We start from the raw sequence: 18,695 nt of genomic DNA on the forward strand, positions 1-18,695 counted from the left end.
GTGAATAATTGAACTCTCATTTATACCTATTTTAAAATCACGTTTTAAAAAGTTATATTTCAGATTGGCCAATAATTTCACTTAAATTAATCACAGTTATTTTACCTTGTTTGTCCCTAATGCACTGAAGTAAAGCATTTTGAGAACTTGTGGAATTATCTTTTATCTCAGAGTGCGGTGTCACTCAATGTAAGGATGACCCAAAAAACAAACTGGCCACCTTATTAATTTATTGCAACAGGATGTCTTAAATTCTCTGCTAAGATTGTCATCAGCTCTTATAAGGATCTATCTACAATGTCACATGTTTTCATAACTAACAAGGCTACTAACGTGTAAAAATAATTGCAAATACAAATGGACAGAAGCTGACCGTCGCACTTCTTCGTTCATTCGTATGTCTGCGGGGTAGCATCATTGACTGACGGCACGGCTGTGCTGTTGTTTTGCAAGTGTTTCAAACTAGCAAGTATCTAAACAGCCATAATGTTTTTCACTCTTCTTCTTCTATATTTGATTCCCAAGCTCGGTGAATTTAGCTTGACTTTTCCAGGTTGTTATAAATGCAGAAAAGATTTCAAAATAAACGTCCGCAACATCGTCTTCTGATGGTTTGAAGTCGATCACAAAGAGGTTTTCAGCACTCTGAATGAACGCCTTTATGATTGTATGCCATTTTGCTCGAACTGTGCACGCTCAGTAACTTATCACATGTCTCATCACGACACTCTGGAAGTGCCCTGAAGGAACCCACATATGCCACTTCAAATATATTTAGACATTTTAGGTTCATAAAACTTCTGTATTCGGCTAAGTCCATAGTGTGATTCGGATATTTGAAATGTTTGATAGCCTCCCTGTGGGGTAAAGTTTGAATATTATAAAGTTTCTTGTTGTGGTGGCATGGTATGAGCATATCTTAAAGACAGTGGTGCAGTTGTGATTGTATGAGCTTGGTGAGGATTCAAGCTCGATTCTTGTGTTTCGGTGAATGTAAATTTTGTAACCTATAATTGGGTATTAATATTGTATTGCCATGTCTTTGTTTCATAGGTGAAACGCTTGATAACTGGATTTGAAATGAGCCAATTGCACAATAATGTGGGAATTGAAATGGGCAGAAGCTTTGCAAAATCACTGTTGTGAATGCATCGTTCAGGCACAGGAACTCTCTCTCCCATATTTATTATCTTGTTCTCCACTGTGTGAAAAAACATTATCCTTGATATTGTGAGTCTGTCTTAAAAACGAGTCTGTTCCTTCCCACCCTTCCCCCCATCTTCTTCCCCCACCTCCCGTGTGTCTAAAACCATAGTCGCTTCCTGCTTTTTTAACGGTCTTCCCTTCGTTATATGTTCTTTAAAGTGTGCTGACTGACCGTCGGCACAAGTCTTGGCAGGAAAACACTGGCTGCATCCATCCCAATCGATCCTGAATCACCAACAGAAGGATGAAAGGTCAGGGAAGGTTCGCCCCACCCAGAGACTGAGCTGTGGGCCAATAGCGGTCATGCGGGGAGGGGTGAAGTGCATCACAGATGAAGGTGGGGGCCATGCTTGTATAATGGCATGTCATAAACAGCACAGCAGAAGATGTCCTCGAGCTTACAAGGGAACTGCACGTGAAATGCAAACAAGCCATGCCTGCGCTGCCTGACAGCCACAACCCCACCCAACGGGCCATGCCCACTCTCTCCCTCGGCCAACTTCTGTCTGCGACACGAACTGTGACTGCCAAGCCATGTCTCCACTAGACCGAGCTGCGTCCCACCAAAAGCAGTTTCCAGTATTCTTATCCTGTGCAATCTATCTATCATCTATCTATTGAGTGAATGAGGCCTAAAGGCTTTGACATCGATGATTAAGGATTTCAATTTGTCCGTTGACTCAGAGGCATGTATGGGTTTTTGGGGTTAATTATTACTATCTGCTTCCCTATGTATTGCTTCCCCATTTGTTTCAATACACTTTATACAATCGCTTTGTCTCTGGGTGATTTGAGTGTCTCTGATCGCTCGTTGAGTCATACACATCAGTTAAAGGACCAATTCGGTCCAGGCAAATAGCGCCCAATATGAGACTGTGTCTGCATCTGGCGATTTGTTCGGTTGCTATTTGTGCGAATGGATACAAGGCACTTATTTGTGTGTCGCACTAATTGATTTGATTGTTCCGTTGGAGCTCAGTCTTTGGCAAACAGGCCAATGATTCAGCTCCGGGCAGCCAAAGCAGTTGACCGTTGCGACCACTTTGATGCGGTTCATCAGAATTTGGACTGGGATGTTGGGCCAACCTGACGCTTGTAACAATATTAAGTGTGATGCAGATTTGCTTCAAAATTTATCTTCATGAGTTGAATGATTCTTGTAATTCATAAGAATGCATGTTACGTGACCCATTCTCAAGTTGGTAAACAAATATGAATGTATGATTACCGTCGCATGGTCAGAGCCTAGACTGTGAAAAATGGCCAAACTAAAACTGAGCTAACAAGCTGGTGCTGAGCAGTTGTCACCAGCTTGTGATTCAGCAAGGGTGACTCCTGTGCTGATTATTAAACAAAATTCCATTAATTTAACCCTCCAGGAATCCAAAGTGAACCTGATTTTTTTTTGTGTTTAAAAATAGCAGCAACATGAAGCAAGCTGTTGCTCAAGAGATAAATAAATATTTTATTACACAGAGCATGGTATAAACACAATTGCTGAAACATAAAATCGCAGGACAACAAACTATTTCCCCCGAGGTACCATACACACACCCACACCCAAACTCTCAAACAAGACCTTGGCAGCACAGAATGGAAGGCATGTAGTGGAGAGCACATAGGTGTTACAGACAGCTGGGGGCACGAAGTTGGAGAATGTGTGTGGACATGAAGCTGGAGCTGGAGAACACATACTGTGCTGGCTATTCTCAACCAGGAAAGGAGTCTGAGCACAAGAGCAAGAGCGAGAGAGAGAGAGTCGAGGGTGAAAGAGAGCTCACTTACTCTCAAGGCTGGAGTTTTATATGCATCCCCTGCCACGGTGCAAATCAGATCTCTTCAGCTCCTGAAGCCCACTAATCAGACTCTGGGGGTTACAACAATCACGGCCCTGAGACCTCATGACTGCCCATCCTATGGTCCTCATGAATCTCCATCCTGCTATGTCCAACAATCCTCATCCAATGCTCTTAGGAATCCCTACCCTGAGGTTCTCATTAGTCTATATCCCAAGGATATTCACCAATACCAGTCTTTGCAATGAACAATTCCATACCTCCCACGCACTGATGGACAACTGTGGGGGAGTTGTCCATTCCTTGCCACGGCCTATGGAGACGTAACGTCACCCCACCCCTTCCCCTGGTGCTGTCAGAGTATTCCAGAGGGAAGAAAATCATGAGACCTCTTAACCAAGCTATATCTATAGCATATAATGTTCATCCCCTCATGGACAACACTTAGATTCCTTACCCTAAACATACACTTAAAACATGGAAGAAGTTCTAAAGCTACACAAACCTACATGGTGTCTGCAGCCTTGATCTAACTATTGCCCACTTTCCCATAAACATACCAATATACTGATATCTGCCAGGTTCCCCAAAGAATAATGGTGTTGCCAAGTCCATCCATAAAAATAATAAAATAATCTCATCTGATGAGTGCCAAGCATTAAACCATAATCTGAATTGTGTTTAACGAGCAAATTATTGTTGAAATTGAACAATTATGTCATAAAAAGAATACAAGCAAGTAAAAAAATTTTTTTCGAAAAATATATAATATTGCAGGGATACTTCAAAATACTGAATATAGAAACAAGGTAGAGATGATTGCAAAAGGCCAAATTCCACATACCACTTGTATATAACAACACAAACAATAGTCGCAGGACCATGTGCAGCATCCCTACATAATTTTTCATTTTGAACAACTGTTCTTTAACCTCTGTAACGAATAGTTTTGGACAGGATTCACAAACCTTAAATGACGACTCAATGTACCGGTCATTTTAAATGTTTGCAACTTGCTTACTATTGGAGCACCGAGCACAACACATGCCCAGAAACCCCTTCAATAAATGACACGTCCAATTGTAGAGTCAGGGTTGTGTGAATACTCCCCAAAATTATTCATTATCCAAGTTAAACAACACATCTGTTCATGCATCTCACAAAGGAAGAACCCGTCTTTATTGATGGGATAATTTCCCCAGAATTATGGATGGGCTAATTTCACCATAATTGGCATATTTTAGTATGGCTTGCAATATCGTCTTCCACTGGAAGTGGCGCTATTCCATACATATTTACACAGAGAGAATTAGTTCCCCCCACCCCCCCCCCCGCTTCCCTCATCCTGAAACTCCGTCACGATGTAATTTATTTTTACCACCCCAAACTTTCCAGTGCACACCTTGAGTACAACTGCCAGGTTTCACTCATTCCATTCAGTGGTTCAGGAGTGAATAGAAGTCAAACAAAAACACACAAACCGATGCTTCTCTTATTGTATTCAGAATGATTACACTTTATGCATTTGTATCAGAACAGAATGGTGTAGTAGTAACATATTTAACTTTGAGCTGCCTAGTTGATTTTAGTGAGTAAACTATTAAAGTTACAATCATGCTGTTCTTGTGAATTTTTTTTCTTGAAAAGCCCAGCTGTAAACTGTCAGATTGGTGCTTTGCAGGCAGGCCATTGCAATACAGTGGGTCATATTTACTCCATTTTTTTCGAGGTTGTGTGGCTGTCGCTATGTCGCCTTTATTCACTCATCGATTGGTCATGGCACTGACCAATTGGGTGTGACCGTTTTTCCCAGCATTGTTCATCGAATGGAAATAACGCCACCTTTGGTGGTAACCAGTATTACAAATCTTCTTCCTTTACCTTATGTTGTGTAGTATGATTTGTTGTGATCAATAAAATTTCTTAATAAAATGACAAAAATGATAAAGTGTATTTCCAAGAATGTGCCGTAGCATATTGCCCACTGAAGGTGAGCCAAGAATGTGAGCTAGCCAGGACCAGACAAAGACAGACTTGGAGCTTGAGTCGGTGGAGGATTGGGGTTCTTCTTTGCGAAATATGCTGGTGGAATGTTGGTGAAAGAGTCGGTAAGTTCTGGAACTGTCTTCACCTTACCTGCTGTTATTTGGAATGGTTCCTGCATTTCACCTTCATTGCCATTGCTTGGGTGCTGGAATATGGAAATGCTGGTGCCATGAAATGATGCGGTTGGCTGTTGTTGCTGTTGGGTTGTGGTCAATGGTGTCCATTGCAGATGTCATGAACAACCCTTTTCTCAAAGTTAGTGGGCATACCACTCAATCGTCTTCATATTTGGTGATCACGACATCTCCTAACTCAGAGATTTCTAGAACTCTGTTAAAGGAAATGCTAACACCGTTGTCATTCAGCATTTTTACCAGATGTCTCTTGCTGGGTTTTGCAAAGACGGATAAACCCATGGATAGAGGAAATGGGGTCTGAAGATCACAGATAAACTTCACGATTCAGGGATTGGGTTAGTTACTGCTCCTTCTTTGAACATTGCGTAGCAGTTGTACTGTAGCAATTGTACCATAGCTAGATCCGTTTTTGATGCACCAAATGTTAGCTGTGATTTAATGTCTGCTCCGTGTTCAATCATGCACACAAACTGAAGAAGTGCTGGTGGAATGGCTTCTTCAACGCATCCTTCAATAAAGTTTCCATCAAATTTGGACTTGTGGTCAATCATGTGGTTGCGCATGAGTTTGGCAGCTTTTGCAAGAAGAATAGTTTTGGTGTCGTCTGAAACTTCAGAAAGAACTGAGCCTACATCTTTAAGGAAGGCAAGAAATACATCCCGTCCTTTTTGGTGAATTTCTTGTTAAGGCATTTGTGCCATAAGCTGGTCCTTTATCCGAGTTGAATTGACATCTGATGATTCTACTCCCACTTGTTCAAGTCTCTGTTTGTGCAGTTTCATCAGATCTACAAGTCTGGTATATTGCAGGAATGGTATCGTCACTAATATGTTTTGTCTCGGTAATATAGGTGACAAGCTCAAAAAAATGCAAGTGGGTCGATTTCTTTGCCAGGCAGGAGATTAGTTTTCTGCTTGTGGCTCAAGATCTTAAGATGAGCTCTTTCTCTATTGTACAGTCCTACCAGGCAAGCAGGAAAGTACTTCATTCAGCTCCTGTGCCGCAACATTTCCACCACTGAGTTTTGTGAGGCGTCTTCCATCACCGAGATTACTCGTACATTCATTTATTCTATGATTGAGTTTCATGGCCATGGCTTTTCTCAATGCAGATGCTGGAGCTGCTTTCTCACACACATAAGAAGCATTCAGAATGCTGTGAACCACTTCTTTGTACTTTACTGCTGCTCTTATGTGAGCTACTTTCACTGGAAGACTCTTTTCCTTGACCTTTACAGCTTGGTGTTGTTTAACATCAGTCTCCAGCTTTCATGATATTTTGCCTTATTTCTTCTCATTGCTTCTCCAATACCACCACTGTCATATAGTCCAGCTGGATCAAGCATGATTAGTCGAGTGCTGATAGCATGAAATAGTGGAACGTTTGTTGCAATCTTGCTGTAGGCATCCTGCTCTGTCCTGTTAGAGGTTTGAGGTGACGCAAGACTTTCAGTCTTGTTCTGTTGACAAAGGCAACATTTACTCCAATTGGTTTGCCATTTGGATGACATTTTTGGAATCTTAGAGATGAGCGATGAGAGGTCGAGGGTTTATCCTTTTACAATCCTTCACCGAATACATTTTCAAGTTTGGGATGCAACTTGGTTCAAGCATCTTCTCAACACCTCGACCGATCGTTCATGCAGTGTCATTGAAGTCCCGTGCGATCTGTACACCATCCAGGTGACTATAGCCATGACATCTTTGGCTCTGCTCTCAATCGCTGGCACATTCTGTCAATTCCGGTGCAGCTATCGAACCAAATGTGATGGATTAGATAGCATTTGGGACATTCAAATAATTGCTAAATGTTGAGTGTAAGTTAATTAGCTGACACTAAACCCCATGCTGACTTACACAGCAGTGATGTTACCAGTGTGCCCTGGTAGTGCATTAACATTCACGTTTTTTTGTCATCATTGACCTCTTGCTACAACTCCTGGTTTGTTGATTTTATTCAACTGTTAAGCATTGCCAAATGAAAACTATATCATTCCGATGACTTCATACTCATGATTTGCATGTTTGTCAGTATCGACAGCACATTTCTGATCAGTGATGACACACATTTTCATCAAAACAACCAGAATTCATGGGAAAGTGTGTTTTACATGATGAAACTTTGCAAAATCAATGTCTACTTGCTGAAAAACATATACATCCATCCTTAGATCTTTAAAATCGGATTACCGTATCAATTTTTATGATGAAAACATGAATTCACGCTATCATTGGTGGCCATTTTGAATTTTAAAGTGGCCATTGTGCTTTTCTTAACAAGCAACCCAACAAGACTTCATGCCACTTTTGTTGCTTGAATCACCATTTGAACGATTCCTACCAAAAAGTACTCCAATCTGCTCAGCTATACTTTTCTGCAAAAGGCCAAAGCTCATGGCTTCATTCTTTCCTTCAAACAGGTTCGTGGCAAAGCAATCTTTCATTCACCTCCTCTCCTATTTGCATTTTCCGAGCCCAATAAGCTCTCTGTTATTTTTGATAAACCTACTGTTTATCTTGCTACCTGAGACTATAGTCTTTGCCCTTTTATTTATTTATTTATTTTTTGTACAGAGATCTGACGCTCATAATGGAGCTTTGTTCATAAATCACTGCAGGAGAAAGATATTAGTGGACATCATTATACCTTTAAATTTACAAGGATATGTGTACATAAAGGATAAATACATGGGATTTGAACGTGGGTACCGAGCTTTATGAGCCATATGCTCAGATAAGAACGATACAGAGGCTACCCCATTATGACATAGTCAATCCCACTTACATCAGATTTGTTTGTGTAGTTCTGTTTGCATGGCTTGCTGGCTGGATCACGAGAAGTCCAAAGACTAAGTGTTGAAACCATCTTTTTCTAAATTTGCTCATTTGACCATTACTCAAATGTACATCACACATCTTCTCCACTCCTCTTACTCTTCCTACACCTCCTACTCTTCCTCATCCTACTACTCCAACTCCTACTACTCCTCCTCCCCAGCTACGGGGCATAGCGACCTCCTTCGGTTTTGACCCTTTTGCATTTTGTTCCCCTGGGATGGGGGGAATGTGAGGTTAGTATAGATATTTTGGATTTTTTTTTTTACCATGGTGCCATTGATTCCTCATCTACTCTTCACGAAGGACACCATGGGTTCTTCAACGTCCACCAACTAATGCCGGCAGATGGGATGCCTGCTTAACGTCCATCTGAGGGACGGCACATACATTGATAAATCACCCTGCCTGTGAGACACTGGGATGATAGTTCATAGCTGGGTCGGGATTAGAACCCAGGCTAGACAATTTAGAGGTGATTGTGCATATCTCCGATGTGGCCATTCTGCCACCCAATATATCCATCTGCTCTTGCAATTGTATTGTCAATGTGCTTGACCTCCAATCTCTAGTTCAGCTCTCTCATGAGTTTCAATCCTAAAAATGCAATGAAAGATTCAGTGAAAGAAAGCAATGAAAGTTTCAATCCTTGCAATAAAAATTGTCTGGTTTTAAAAAGTATATTTAGCCAGATTGGTTGACAGAGAGTGAACATGTAATGTCTTTCTACTCTGTCAAAGCAGTGGTTTTTAGTCCTATCACTGGCATTCTTATCCTGCCCGCAGGTGTTTTTACGAGAGAAGTTGAGCGAGCAGCTGGAAGAGGGTACCTGCCGGGAGGGCCTGGCTGCTGTAATCATTCAACGGCACCTCCGCGGCTTCTTGAGCCGTCGAAAATTCCTTCTGTTCCGTCGGAAGGCGATTATCATCCAGGCTTACATACGTGGACACCAGATTCGGTTAGTCGCCGGAGAAAATTAAGGCTTATCTTTGGTGTGTTTCTTGTGCTGTATATTGTGCATGCTTGGTTTTGATTTTAACTTACTCTGCTGGCTCCTTTGGAGCAGTCCTCTTGTGCCAAGTACCAGTGTGCTAGCTTGCCTGTCTTTCTGATGCAGAAGGAACAGACGTATCTGTGATTAGGCAGCTTCGTAAATCTGAGCCCAAGTATGTTTCTTCCTTTTGTTGTTATTTTTCATTTTTCACAACCTGATGCAGGCCCTGTCTGGCAGCCATGTCTTTCAGGATCCTGCCAGCTCAATTATTGTTGGTGGCTGATGTTGAAGTCACTCACCCACAGCACATTTTGTGCTCTTGGACATTTGGGTTATTTTCCAATTGTTCTTCCATGCAAAAGTCCTGACAGAATGACAGATTGTGCCTTCTTCCAGCCTTGCATATGGACTGCTTATATTTGAGCTGTCTATTCTTGGTTTTATTCCCTACCTGACTGTAAACGGTCAGATTGGTGCTTCATACGCCGGGCATTGATTGCGTCACAGAATGTTACCTCCCTCAGATGAATGTTAAGCTTGGTATCCTGTGTGTTACCATTAGCTGGTGGGTGTTAAACTTCCCACAGTGCCTTTCACTGAGGAATAAGCAAGATATCGCTGGAATATGAGCTTAGTTTCGAAAAATCCTGCCCTGATACGGGACTTTCGAACTGACGTAATCAATTCCAGAATGCTCGGGGAAAGCGCAGAAACCTGCAGAAATGGCAGTGTTAGTTGCACCCTTATGTAAGTTGTGTGTATGACATAAGGATTGGAACCTAAAATGGCTCACAATGTTTCGAAATGAAGGTGAAAATACTTGGAAAAGTACCTGGGAGCCTGTGCACAAGAACAGACTTGGATAACTTTCTCAGCTCACTGAAAGGTGTGTGTGTGTGTGTGTGTGTGTGTGTGTGTGTGTGTGTGTGTGTGTGTGTGCATGCCCGTGTGTGTGTGTGTGTGTGTGTGCATGCCCGTGTGTGTGCGTGCGTGCGTGCGCGTGTGCATGTGCGCGTGCGTGTCATCCACTGCCGCCGCTTGCTTGTGTTAACAGGAAATGGTAGGAACTCACTTGACACCTCTCATCAATGGACATTTATCATATTTCCTCTATTTTCATGCATCCAATTTGCATTCAGGAACACAACAGTTTTTGTTTGTTTTTTGTATCCACTGTCGAGGCTCATATAAGAGAACGTTCTCTGTGCTAACACACACAGAACGTACAAGGGGAGCAAGAGACAAGAGGGGCGGGAGAGGGAAGGAAAAAAGTGTGGAACAGAGATGGGAGATCTATGGAAGGGAGAGGGATGGGGTAAACAAGATGGACATGACAGGTACTTTCAGGAAGGAAAGCAGGGAATTTTAAGGAGTTGGGTTTTGGGTGGATAAGCAGGGGTAGAAAAGATCGTGGTTTTGGATGGGGCGGGGGGGGGAGATAAGAGATGGAGGTGAAAGACCTGGAGGGAAGAGTGGGATCGAAGAGAGTGTGGGAGTTTATTCCAAAGGCAGGAAAAAAGAGGAATGAAAGAGTGAAGGTGAGCATTGATTCTTGATTTTGATAAATGGTTAACTAACAATTTACCAGACTTGGTGGTGTAATGTTTCGAACATCCGTTTTGAGTCTGGTAGGTCAGCGTTTCAAACCCTTGCCAAGTCACACCAAAGACTTTTAAAATGGTACGTACTTCTTCCTTGCTCAATGTACAGCATTTGAAAGGTTAAGAGCACTGACAATCCCCATATGTTGCCGTCCATGGGGAGGAGTAAATTCCTGCTTAGAAAATGCTCTGGTGAGTGTGGTGATGAAGGTGGCACCATTTTAACAAGTTACATGATGGATCGAAAATGCTGCCGGTGTTCCAAAAAGTCTGTTTTCTGAAGGCATTGGTTGCAGTGTTTCACACTGCAGGAATAAATGCAGTCTCCGCTGAATAAAAAACATTTTGAAATTACCACTCTTTCATTTAAATGCTGAAAATTACATGTGAAAGACCATTTGGCTTTCAGATTTATCCCCAGCAATGGCAGGTTAAAAGCGCTAGTGGAAGTGAGTCGCTGGAAATGCACACAGCGCATGCACGAAAGGCCTCGTTCAGCTGGTTGTCTCATCAAGCCAACATTCCGTGTAGTTGCAGGTATAAATATCCCACAGTGTCTTTTGTGAAGTGTCGGCAAGTTATCACAGACTCACTTGCCTTCAATCAAATGTTAAACCTTGCCTGCCAATTCATGAGAAGCGTCTTTCATCGTTCGATCCTTCAAGAGAGTGGAAATATTTAGAGCTCTTAAAATATAGCAGAAGTAGTAACTTAATGACTTCACAGGAGAAATGATGAGAGATCATGAAAACCAGTTTATAGTCATTTTGGTGTAATGATGGCATTTTCAACCTTTCGTGAAACACACGGCAGGATTCACAAGAAAGACAAGCACGAGAGCATAATTTTGACTCCATTCAGGAAATTCTTTAAACTTTGGAAGCATAAAGAGAGAGAAACATGTTTGATTCAAAGACATTTAGAAAATAAGTCATTTTCAAATATCGATTATCTCACGGTTCAGATCAGTGTATAATTTCTTTGTTAGCCCGTCCCCCATTGCAGCGGAAAACAGGGTTTTGCAATCATTTCTGTGTCGGTGTCAGTGTGTCTTTCCGGGCCCTAATGTTTTTAACTATTGAGCTTTTGTCATCAAATTTTCAACAAAGCTTTATTATGAGACTGGAGAAAACAAATTCAGAATTTGGTCAAAAGGTCAATGGTCAGCATGACAAAATCATCAATTTTCATCCAATTGACCTGAAATTTTAATTGTCATTTGAGTTTTTGTCATCAAATTTTCAACACAGCTTCATTACCTTCGCATTCTGCGAAAGGTTATGTTTTGGTCGCTGTGTATTTATTTATTTGTGAATATGTGTGTTTGTTTGTTATTCGCATAACTCAGAAAGTATTAAACCGAATTGCATGAAATTTGGTGGGATGATTCGTGAGTATCCAAGGACGATTTGATTAGATTTTGGGAGCGATCGGGTCAAAGGTCAAGGTCAAGGTCATAAAAAGGTCAAAAACACTCTTTTGAGCATGACTTCCTTCATAATACAGCTATCGACATGCAACCACCGCCATATTGTTCCATGACGAGATACCTTTCGGATATGTAGTGTCGGATTTGACGTAACGTCATCGGAAGTGCGTCTAAATGATGTCACAAGATGACGTAAATTTTCAATTTTCGATCTCATCAGTTTTGATCATACCGTTTTGTAGGACTTACCTTAAGGACGTCACACACCAAATTTGACTTCGATCGGACTGACCGTTATGACGTCATTGACGTTTGAACATGACGTTTTTCAATTGTGGCTAAGATGTCCTGATATTTTACATTCAAATATCTATATAATTTATAAAGCAAAGTCTCCCAAATCCAGGCATTAGGATCAGTACCAAAATATGTTTATTGATGTACAGGTTTTGCCAATTAACTCTGTAGTCAAGGTCACACTCAAGGTCAAAATATACTTGTAGGCATAGCTTCAGATCTAATAGAGCTATTGACATGAAACCAACGTTAAAACGTTCAGTGCGTCAAAATGACGTCAAAAGATGACGTCATTTTTCAACTTTTTAATTTTTCAGTGTTTATCATTCCATTTTGTTGGACTGCCTTCAAGGAGGTTACACACCAAATTTGACGTCAATCGGACTGTCGGTTGTGACGTCATGGACGTTTTAAAATGACGTTTTTCAAATGTGCCCGGAAAAAAGTTGCGGCGGCGAAGGTATGCGCTCTACCGAGTGCCCGTTCTAGTCTTGAGAATATGGAGAAGACAAATTAATAATTTGGTCAAAAGGTCAAAGGTATCGTTTGGTATACGGAAGAAGAAGAAAAAGTCCGAATACAAAGCAGAGACGGACTTTGCTTTTTCAGATGCTTTCGAGTTTGCCCATCCCCCGTGTAGGGGAAGACGGCGTTTTGCAATCACTTATGTGTGTGTGTGTGTCTGAGTGTCTCTCTGGGCCATAAGTTTTTTTTTCCATTTGAGCTTTTGTTGTCAAATTTTCAACAAAACTTTATTATGAGAAACGACAAATTCATAATTTTGTGAAAATAATTTCATTATTATTATTGTAATTGTGATTAGCTCATCTGGACTTCAGTCTGGTGAACTTATGCAATCGAGCAGTGTCCGTGAGTCAGTCAGTCAGTCAGTTAGTCTGTAAACACTTCAGTCATAATTATCGCTTGAACCAAACACACAATTTTGATGAAACTTGGCCACAAACTTCATATCTGATGCCGAATGAATGTGTATTGACCGTATCAAAATCTGTGATCACTAAGGGAGTATATGGAGGGGGGGGGGAGTTAACCCCAAAAATAGGTATTTGCTCTCTTCTCCAAAACTACACACACAATTTTGATGAAACGACCACAACCTTCATCACCTGTGAAGTACCAAAGTTTGTTCACAGCATTATCAAAATCAGGGTCTAAGGGGTCTGCAAGGGGGTGGGAGTGTGTGTGTGTGTGTGTGTGTGTGTGTGTGTGTGTGTGTGTGTGTGTGTGTGTGTGTGTGTGTGTGTGTGTGTGTGTGTGTGTGTGTGTGTGTGTGTGTGTGTGTGTGTGTGTGGGGGGGGGGGGTTGAGTGACTGCTGCTCCTGATCCAGGTGAGCTTCAGGACGCGCGGTCCTATTTTTCTTATTATTGTTATTCTTCGATCCTGTTTTGCCTTTTGTTTTTTTTGCTATTTTTTGTTTTGTTTTTAACTTTTTTTCTCTCTCAGCAACCACTTCTCCAATTGACACAAACTTTCCAGGATAGGAGTGACCCCACATGGAGAATATTTGAATTATAATTGTGACATCACATGTCATATGGTATGGCAGCCATCTTGGATTAAACAAAAAAATTAAAGCATTATACTGTACAGTATCTCTGAAACTGCTGATCAGAAAAAATTGAAACTTGGGACATCTAATTCAACTCCCAATGGGGAATAAAGGATTGTAAAGATGACATCATCAGTGAAGTGGTCGACCAGCCATAAATGTTTTAATTGAAATTGTTTACCATTGAGATTCAGTGTGTATGTTCAGGCCGTTACATTTTTACCAATAGTGCTTTCATCATCAAATCTTCAACAAACCTTAATTATGAGATGGCGGAGAACACCATGAATGAAATGTACATTTTTTTTTTAACTGTCGTTTTCGACAAGTTTAATTCGAGTACAAAGCGGACGCGGACAGTCTTTGCATTTTGAAATGCTTTCTAATTTTAATTGCATTTTATTTTTCTTAATTTCCCTTTTCTTTTGTGTAGCTCTTTGTAAGTATTCTGACATGATTTAAGTTTAATGACTGAAAAACAGTGGAGGTGTTTATAATAATAGGAGTTCCCTTCAAATGAACTTCAACGCAGAAGGAGGCCATTAGGCCCATCTGGTGTGGGAAATGTTTGCCACCCTATGGTTGATTCTCTGTGCACTATCCTTTTTAAATGCTGAGCATTGAGCAAAAAAGCAGCACTTACCATTTTTAAAGTGTTCGGTATGACTCGGCCAGTGTTCGAACTGCCGACCTCGGACTACGAGGAGATACTTGAACCATCGTGCCACTCATCCTGGTGTGATTCTTTTTTCTTTTTCTCTTTTGAAATTGTTTTAAATGATTTTTTTTTGTCATCTTTCCTTCAACATGTTTAAAATCTGAACTTGTTTTGCAGTAAAAAGCTACGAAGGTCTCGAAAAGGAGTAATGCAGCTTCGAGCTGCTGTAATAGTCATTGTATTACTCCAGTCTTACAAAAAGGTGAGATGAATGCATCCAATGAATTAATGCCAATATTTATCGTAGACTTACAATCATTTACATAGGGCTGAATCTATCGTTTTAGGATGGGGGAGGGTCCTAAAGAGTCTTACCAAAATTGTGACAAAGAAGCAAAGCATCTGTTTGTGTTTCACTTTCATCCATTGTGAAATGGAGCACAATGCAGATGCCGGAGGAGGAGGATGGGGGTAGGGTAGATTCAGGGGCTTATCATTTCATATTTCCCCAAATTAGAAATTTAAAGTTCAAATATTAACACCTCGTGCAATATTGTTACGAATTTGGAAGCTTACTGCACACAACATCAGTGTCCCTATAGATCAGTTATATCTGTAAATATGTGTTTCGAGTTAGAATCCATCCCCTGTGTCTCGTGGGAATTAAGTGTACGTGCGCTGTGGGTTATTTTACAGATAGGATTTTTTACATCCCTTATAATGATGACAACAATGCCCATCTTCACTTTCACATGACAACACTCTGCTCGATGCATTGTCGAGCGTGCGCTCACGCTCGACAACACTCTTCGTGCGCTCACGAAGCGTTTCGTTCTGGCCTGGCGCCAAATATGGGTATGCGTCATTTTCCGCCAATGGGCTCAGAGCGAGCTCCAAGAGAAGCAGAGCCTCTTCGGGGGGCGGGGGATCTAGACCCCCCGACACGCCCCCTGACCAATCATGGAGAGATGAACGATTTCCCCCGACGAATGAGGGGTGCGGGGAGGTGAGACACGTTCCCCCCTGCCCCCGACGTGAGGGAGGGAAGAAATAGACGGGACAGCGCGGTCATCTGGTTTCTGGTCTCGTCTCGTCGCTGGCTTCTGGTCTTGTCTCGTCGCTGGCTCTGGTCTCGTCGTGTGCTGGAGGAGCATGCTGGAGCCCGACGCTGGCCTCCGTACCCGGTGCTTGCAGCGGCTTCGAGTTGTGGGTTCAAGTCCCGCCGAGCTGGATTGTCAAGGGCCGAACGAGGTGGAAAGGTCGAAGATAGCTCTGGTTTCTAGCTCACCTGTCCTCGAGCTGAAGGCCTTCAATAAAGACCCGACGGGTCCATTTCTGTATGTGTGTCTGTGTGTGGGCCCAGTCTATAAGTAGCAATTATTTAAGTGCTTGTACATTGACTGCATTTCTTATAGTCGGATAACTCTGCTCTTTGTGTGTTCCCTCCCCCCCCCCCCATTATAAATAAATCCCCCGTTAAATGTTTCAGCTAGTTTCTGTGTTTCTTTCATTGGTTTAGCATGGTGCGGGTTGGGAAATTGGGAAGCGGCAAATTGTGCATTTGGACCGACTGGTCTTGGTAACCATCCGCTCAGGTTATGCACGGTTCGAGCCCAATAACGGCTCGTTCTGCTCGAGGCCTGCCGAGGGTGTGAATTCCCCAGTAGCTTTGCCGCGTGGATACTTAGGTATATTGAAATTGGCAATTAACCCTATTCCACGCGGCCGAATTATTGGCGATTCACGGTCCTGTAAGGGACCCGTGCCTCTTCGGAGTTCTCTGAGGAGCACGATCTAAATTCCGGGTGTTCGATGGAGCCGACTCTACTGCTCCACCTAGCGGTCGTGCTCGCTGCCGACACCCGGTTCCACGACAATATGTGTTGTCCCAATCACCGAAATCCATTTGGCTAAATGGATACAAATTTAAAAAATAGAGTGAGAATTGTTTTGCAATGCATGTCCCTGTCTGGTGTGATATTTTCTAAGTCGAAAAGGGCATAACTGTGAAAAATTGATGAAACACCCTGAAACTCGAACATGTTCTGTACCTTATCATAATAAAGCCATGTACCAAGTTTCAGTTGAATATGTTAAAGGGTATGGGAAAAAAGTCTGAAACACCACAGATAGAACGGATGGATGGATGGATGAACGGACGGGTGGATGGAGGGCAAACCTATAGTCCCCTTCAGTGAAACCAGCAGGGGACTAATAACAACGAGATGCCAAATAACAAGAACCACGTCAGACACTCAGCATACTATTTTACTGAAAAACAGAGAGGAGCCTCGTAAAATCTCAAAACACTTTGACAAAGTCTGCATTGTGCTGCACATCATCCTGTATGGAGGTGAAATTGTTTAGCATTATGCAAACAATTGTTTAGTGTAAGGCTCATCCAATGTGTCATTCAGTTTATGTTTACAGTGTTGACTCGTAAGAGGATGATAGTGGTGAGAAAGGATTGTGGATTATTTGTGGGGAGAGGAAATAAAGAAGGAATTGTGAGGAGGTCAGGCTAAAGGGAGAGAGGGAAAGAGTTTGTAGTAACCATGCAGGGAAAAGCAAGGGGGAGGGGATGTCAAAAATTCTGCTTTATCTGCATATGTAATAAGTGTAGAGTTCATGAATTAATTCATGTAGACATCGTGTGTTTGAGATGGTGAGACGTATCAGTAATTTTAAAATATATATGATTTATACTCCTCACAAAATATGAAGCAACAAAAGTTTTGAGTCTTTTATTGTTTTGGTTTTTTGCATTTTGTTTGAAAAGTAGAAGCACATGGATCAAAACTGCATAAACAAATACAATGTCAATGGAAGCCAAAGGTAAGGTGTTATGTAAAAATAACATAGCATATCTGAAATGAGTGCAAACTAGCAATGACATCAGTTTATATGTGAACACAGACGGGGTTTATTGGCAGAAATGGTTTTAATAATGCATGTAAATAACAGTAACCCCAATGCAAGGTTGTACATGTTTTGTCATCGACCAGATCAGCCAATCCAGTTCTCACTGTGGGTTGTTGTGATAGTCTTCGACCGGAGACACTTTCAGTTGATCAAAAGGCTCTGGGTGGAAAATGGCCAAGATGCTTGGTAATAAAATTCTTCATGTAGGCTACGTACAATGCATACGTACTGATGGGTTTCATGAAGCCCCATGCTCCACCAAACAAGAGAGTAGTCACTTTTCATTTGTTTATCGAGAAACTGTCAGGAACTTGTAGGAGATGTTCATTCTACTGGACAGCATTTGGTAATCGACACTCAGCAGAGTTTTAGGACGAGTGACGACTGAAACGGGATGCTCACCATGATGTAAAAAAGGCTCCAGATGCGACTTCCAATAATCGTGCTGTATGCGGAGAGAAGTACTTTATGCCTATGCAAAGGAACCCTAGGGTAAAGGATAAGGACTTGCCAAAACGTTGCAAGACAATACACTGGTGCACATACTGTGAAGAATTCTGATGTGTCGGAAAGCCGGGCAATAACTGCTGGTTTGATTGGCACCACAAAGTAAAGTATTGGCGATGAACTCAGAAATGAAGAAAGCAAGACAGTCTGATTCAAAATATCATTTGTTTGTAATTACAGGGCTATAAAAACATTTTTACAGGCAGAAAACTGAAATAAAACAAGTTTCAACTTTTCATTTATTTTTCTCCAGGGAGCCCAGGGTGGGGGAGCCAAAAGTCCAAGGAGCTTAGGGTTCTAAAGGTTATTAAGCCGGTACATGGAGTCTGTGGGGACCCCAAGTTGCTACTCCTGTTGATTTTTCTGTAACTAATGTTTTGTCATTTTTCTCCTGTGATATCCTCCCAAAGTGTTGTCTCAATTCACCTGACAATATGAACAGTTTTTGCATGAAACTTGAAACTATTTTGGAGTAATGAGCGATGGAAGTGAGAAACAATATTCCCTGGCTGCTGATGTCTCACCAGACACCGAGCAAAATTAAGTGATTTCTTTCTTTTTGGTACAATGAAAGTCATGCTGACCACCAGCCAAAAAGTTGGAAACCTGTCACTGATGTTGAGCTGAAATCATTGGTGGGACTGTTAATTCTAGCAGGTGTGTTCAAGATCAACCATGAGCAGCTTGATGAACGTTG

The 18,695-nt window shown here is 41.7% G+C and overlaps 1 protein-coding gene across 1 annotated transcript in view; it reads left to right on the plus strand.

The window, feature by feature from the left end:
• The window catches only part of LOC147031312 (unconventional myosin-XV-like), a 443,397-nt gene that overhangs the window by 49,276 nt on the left and 375,426 nt on the right, over positions 1 to 18,695 (plus strand). The window contains exons 5-6 of the mRNA XM_085861560.1: positions 8,805 to 8,977; positions 14,747 to 14,831. Coding sequence (XP_085717686.1) covers positions 8,805 to 8,977; positions 14,747 to 14,831 — 258 coding nt within the window. The remainder of the gene's footprint in view (positions 1 to 8,804; positions 8,978 to 14,746; positions 14,832 to 18,695) is intronic.

Source organism: Eptatretus burgeri, chromosome 2 (assembly GCF_056783735.1).
Source record: "Eptatretus burgeri isolate ZD-2024b chromosome 2, Ebu_testis_v1, whole genome shotgun sequence".
In the NCBI taxonomy this organism is placed as follows: domain Eukaryota; kingdom Metazoa; phylum Chordata; class Myxini; order Myxiniformes; family Myxinidae; genus Eptatretus; species Eptatretus burgeri.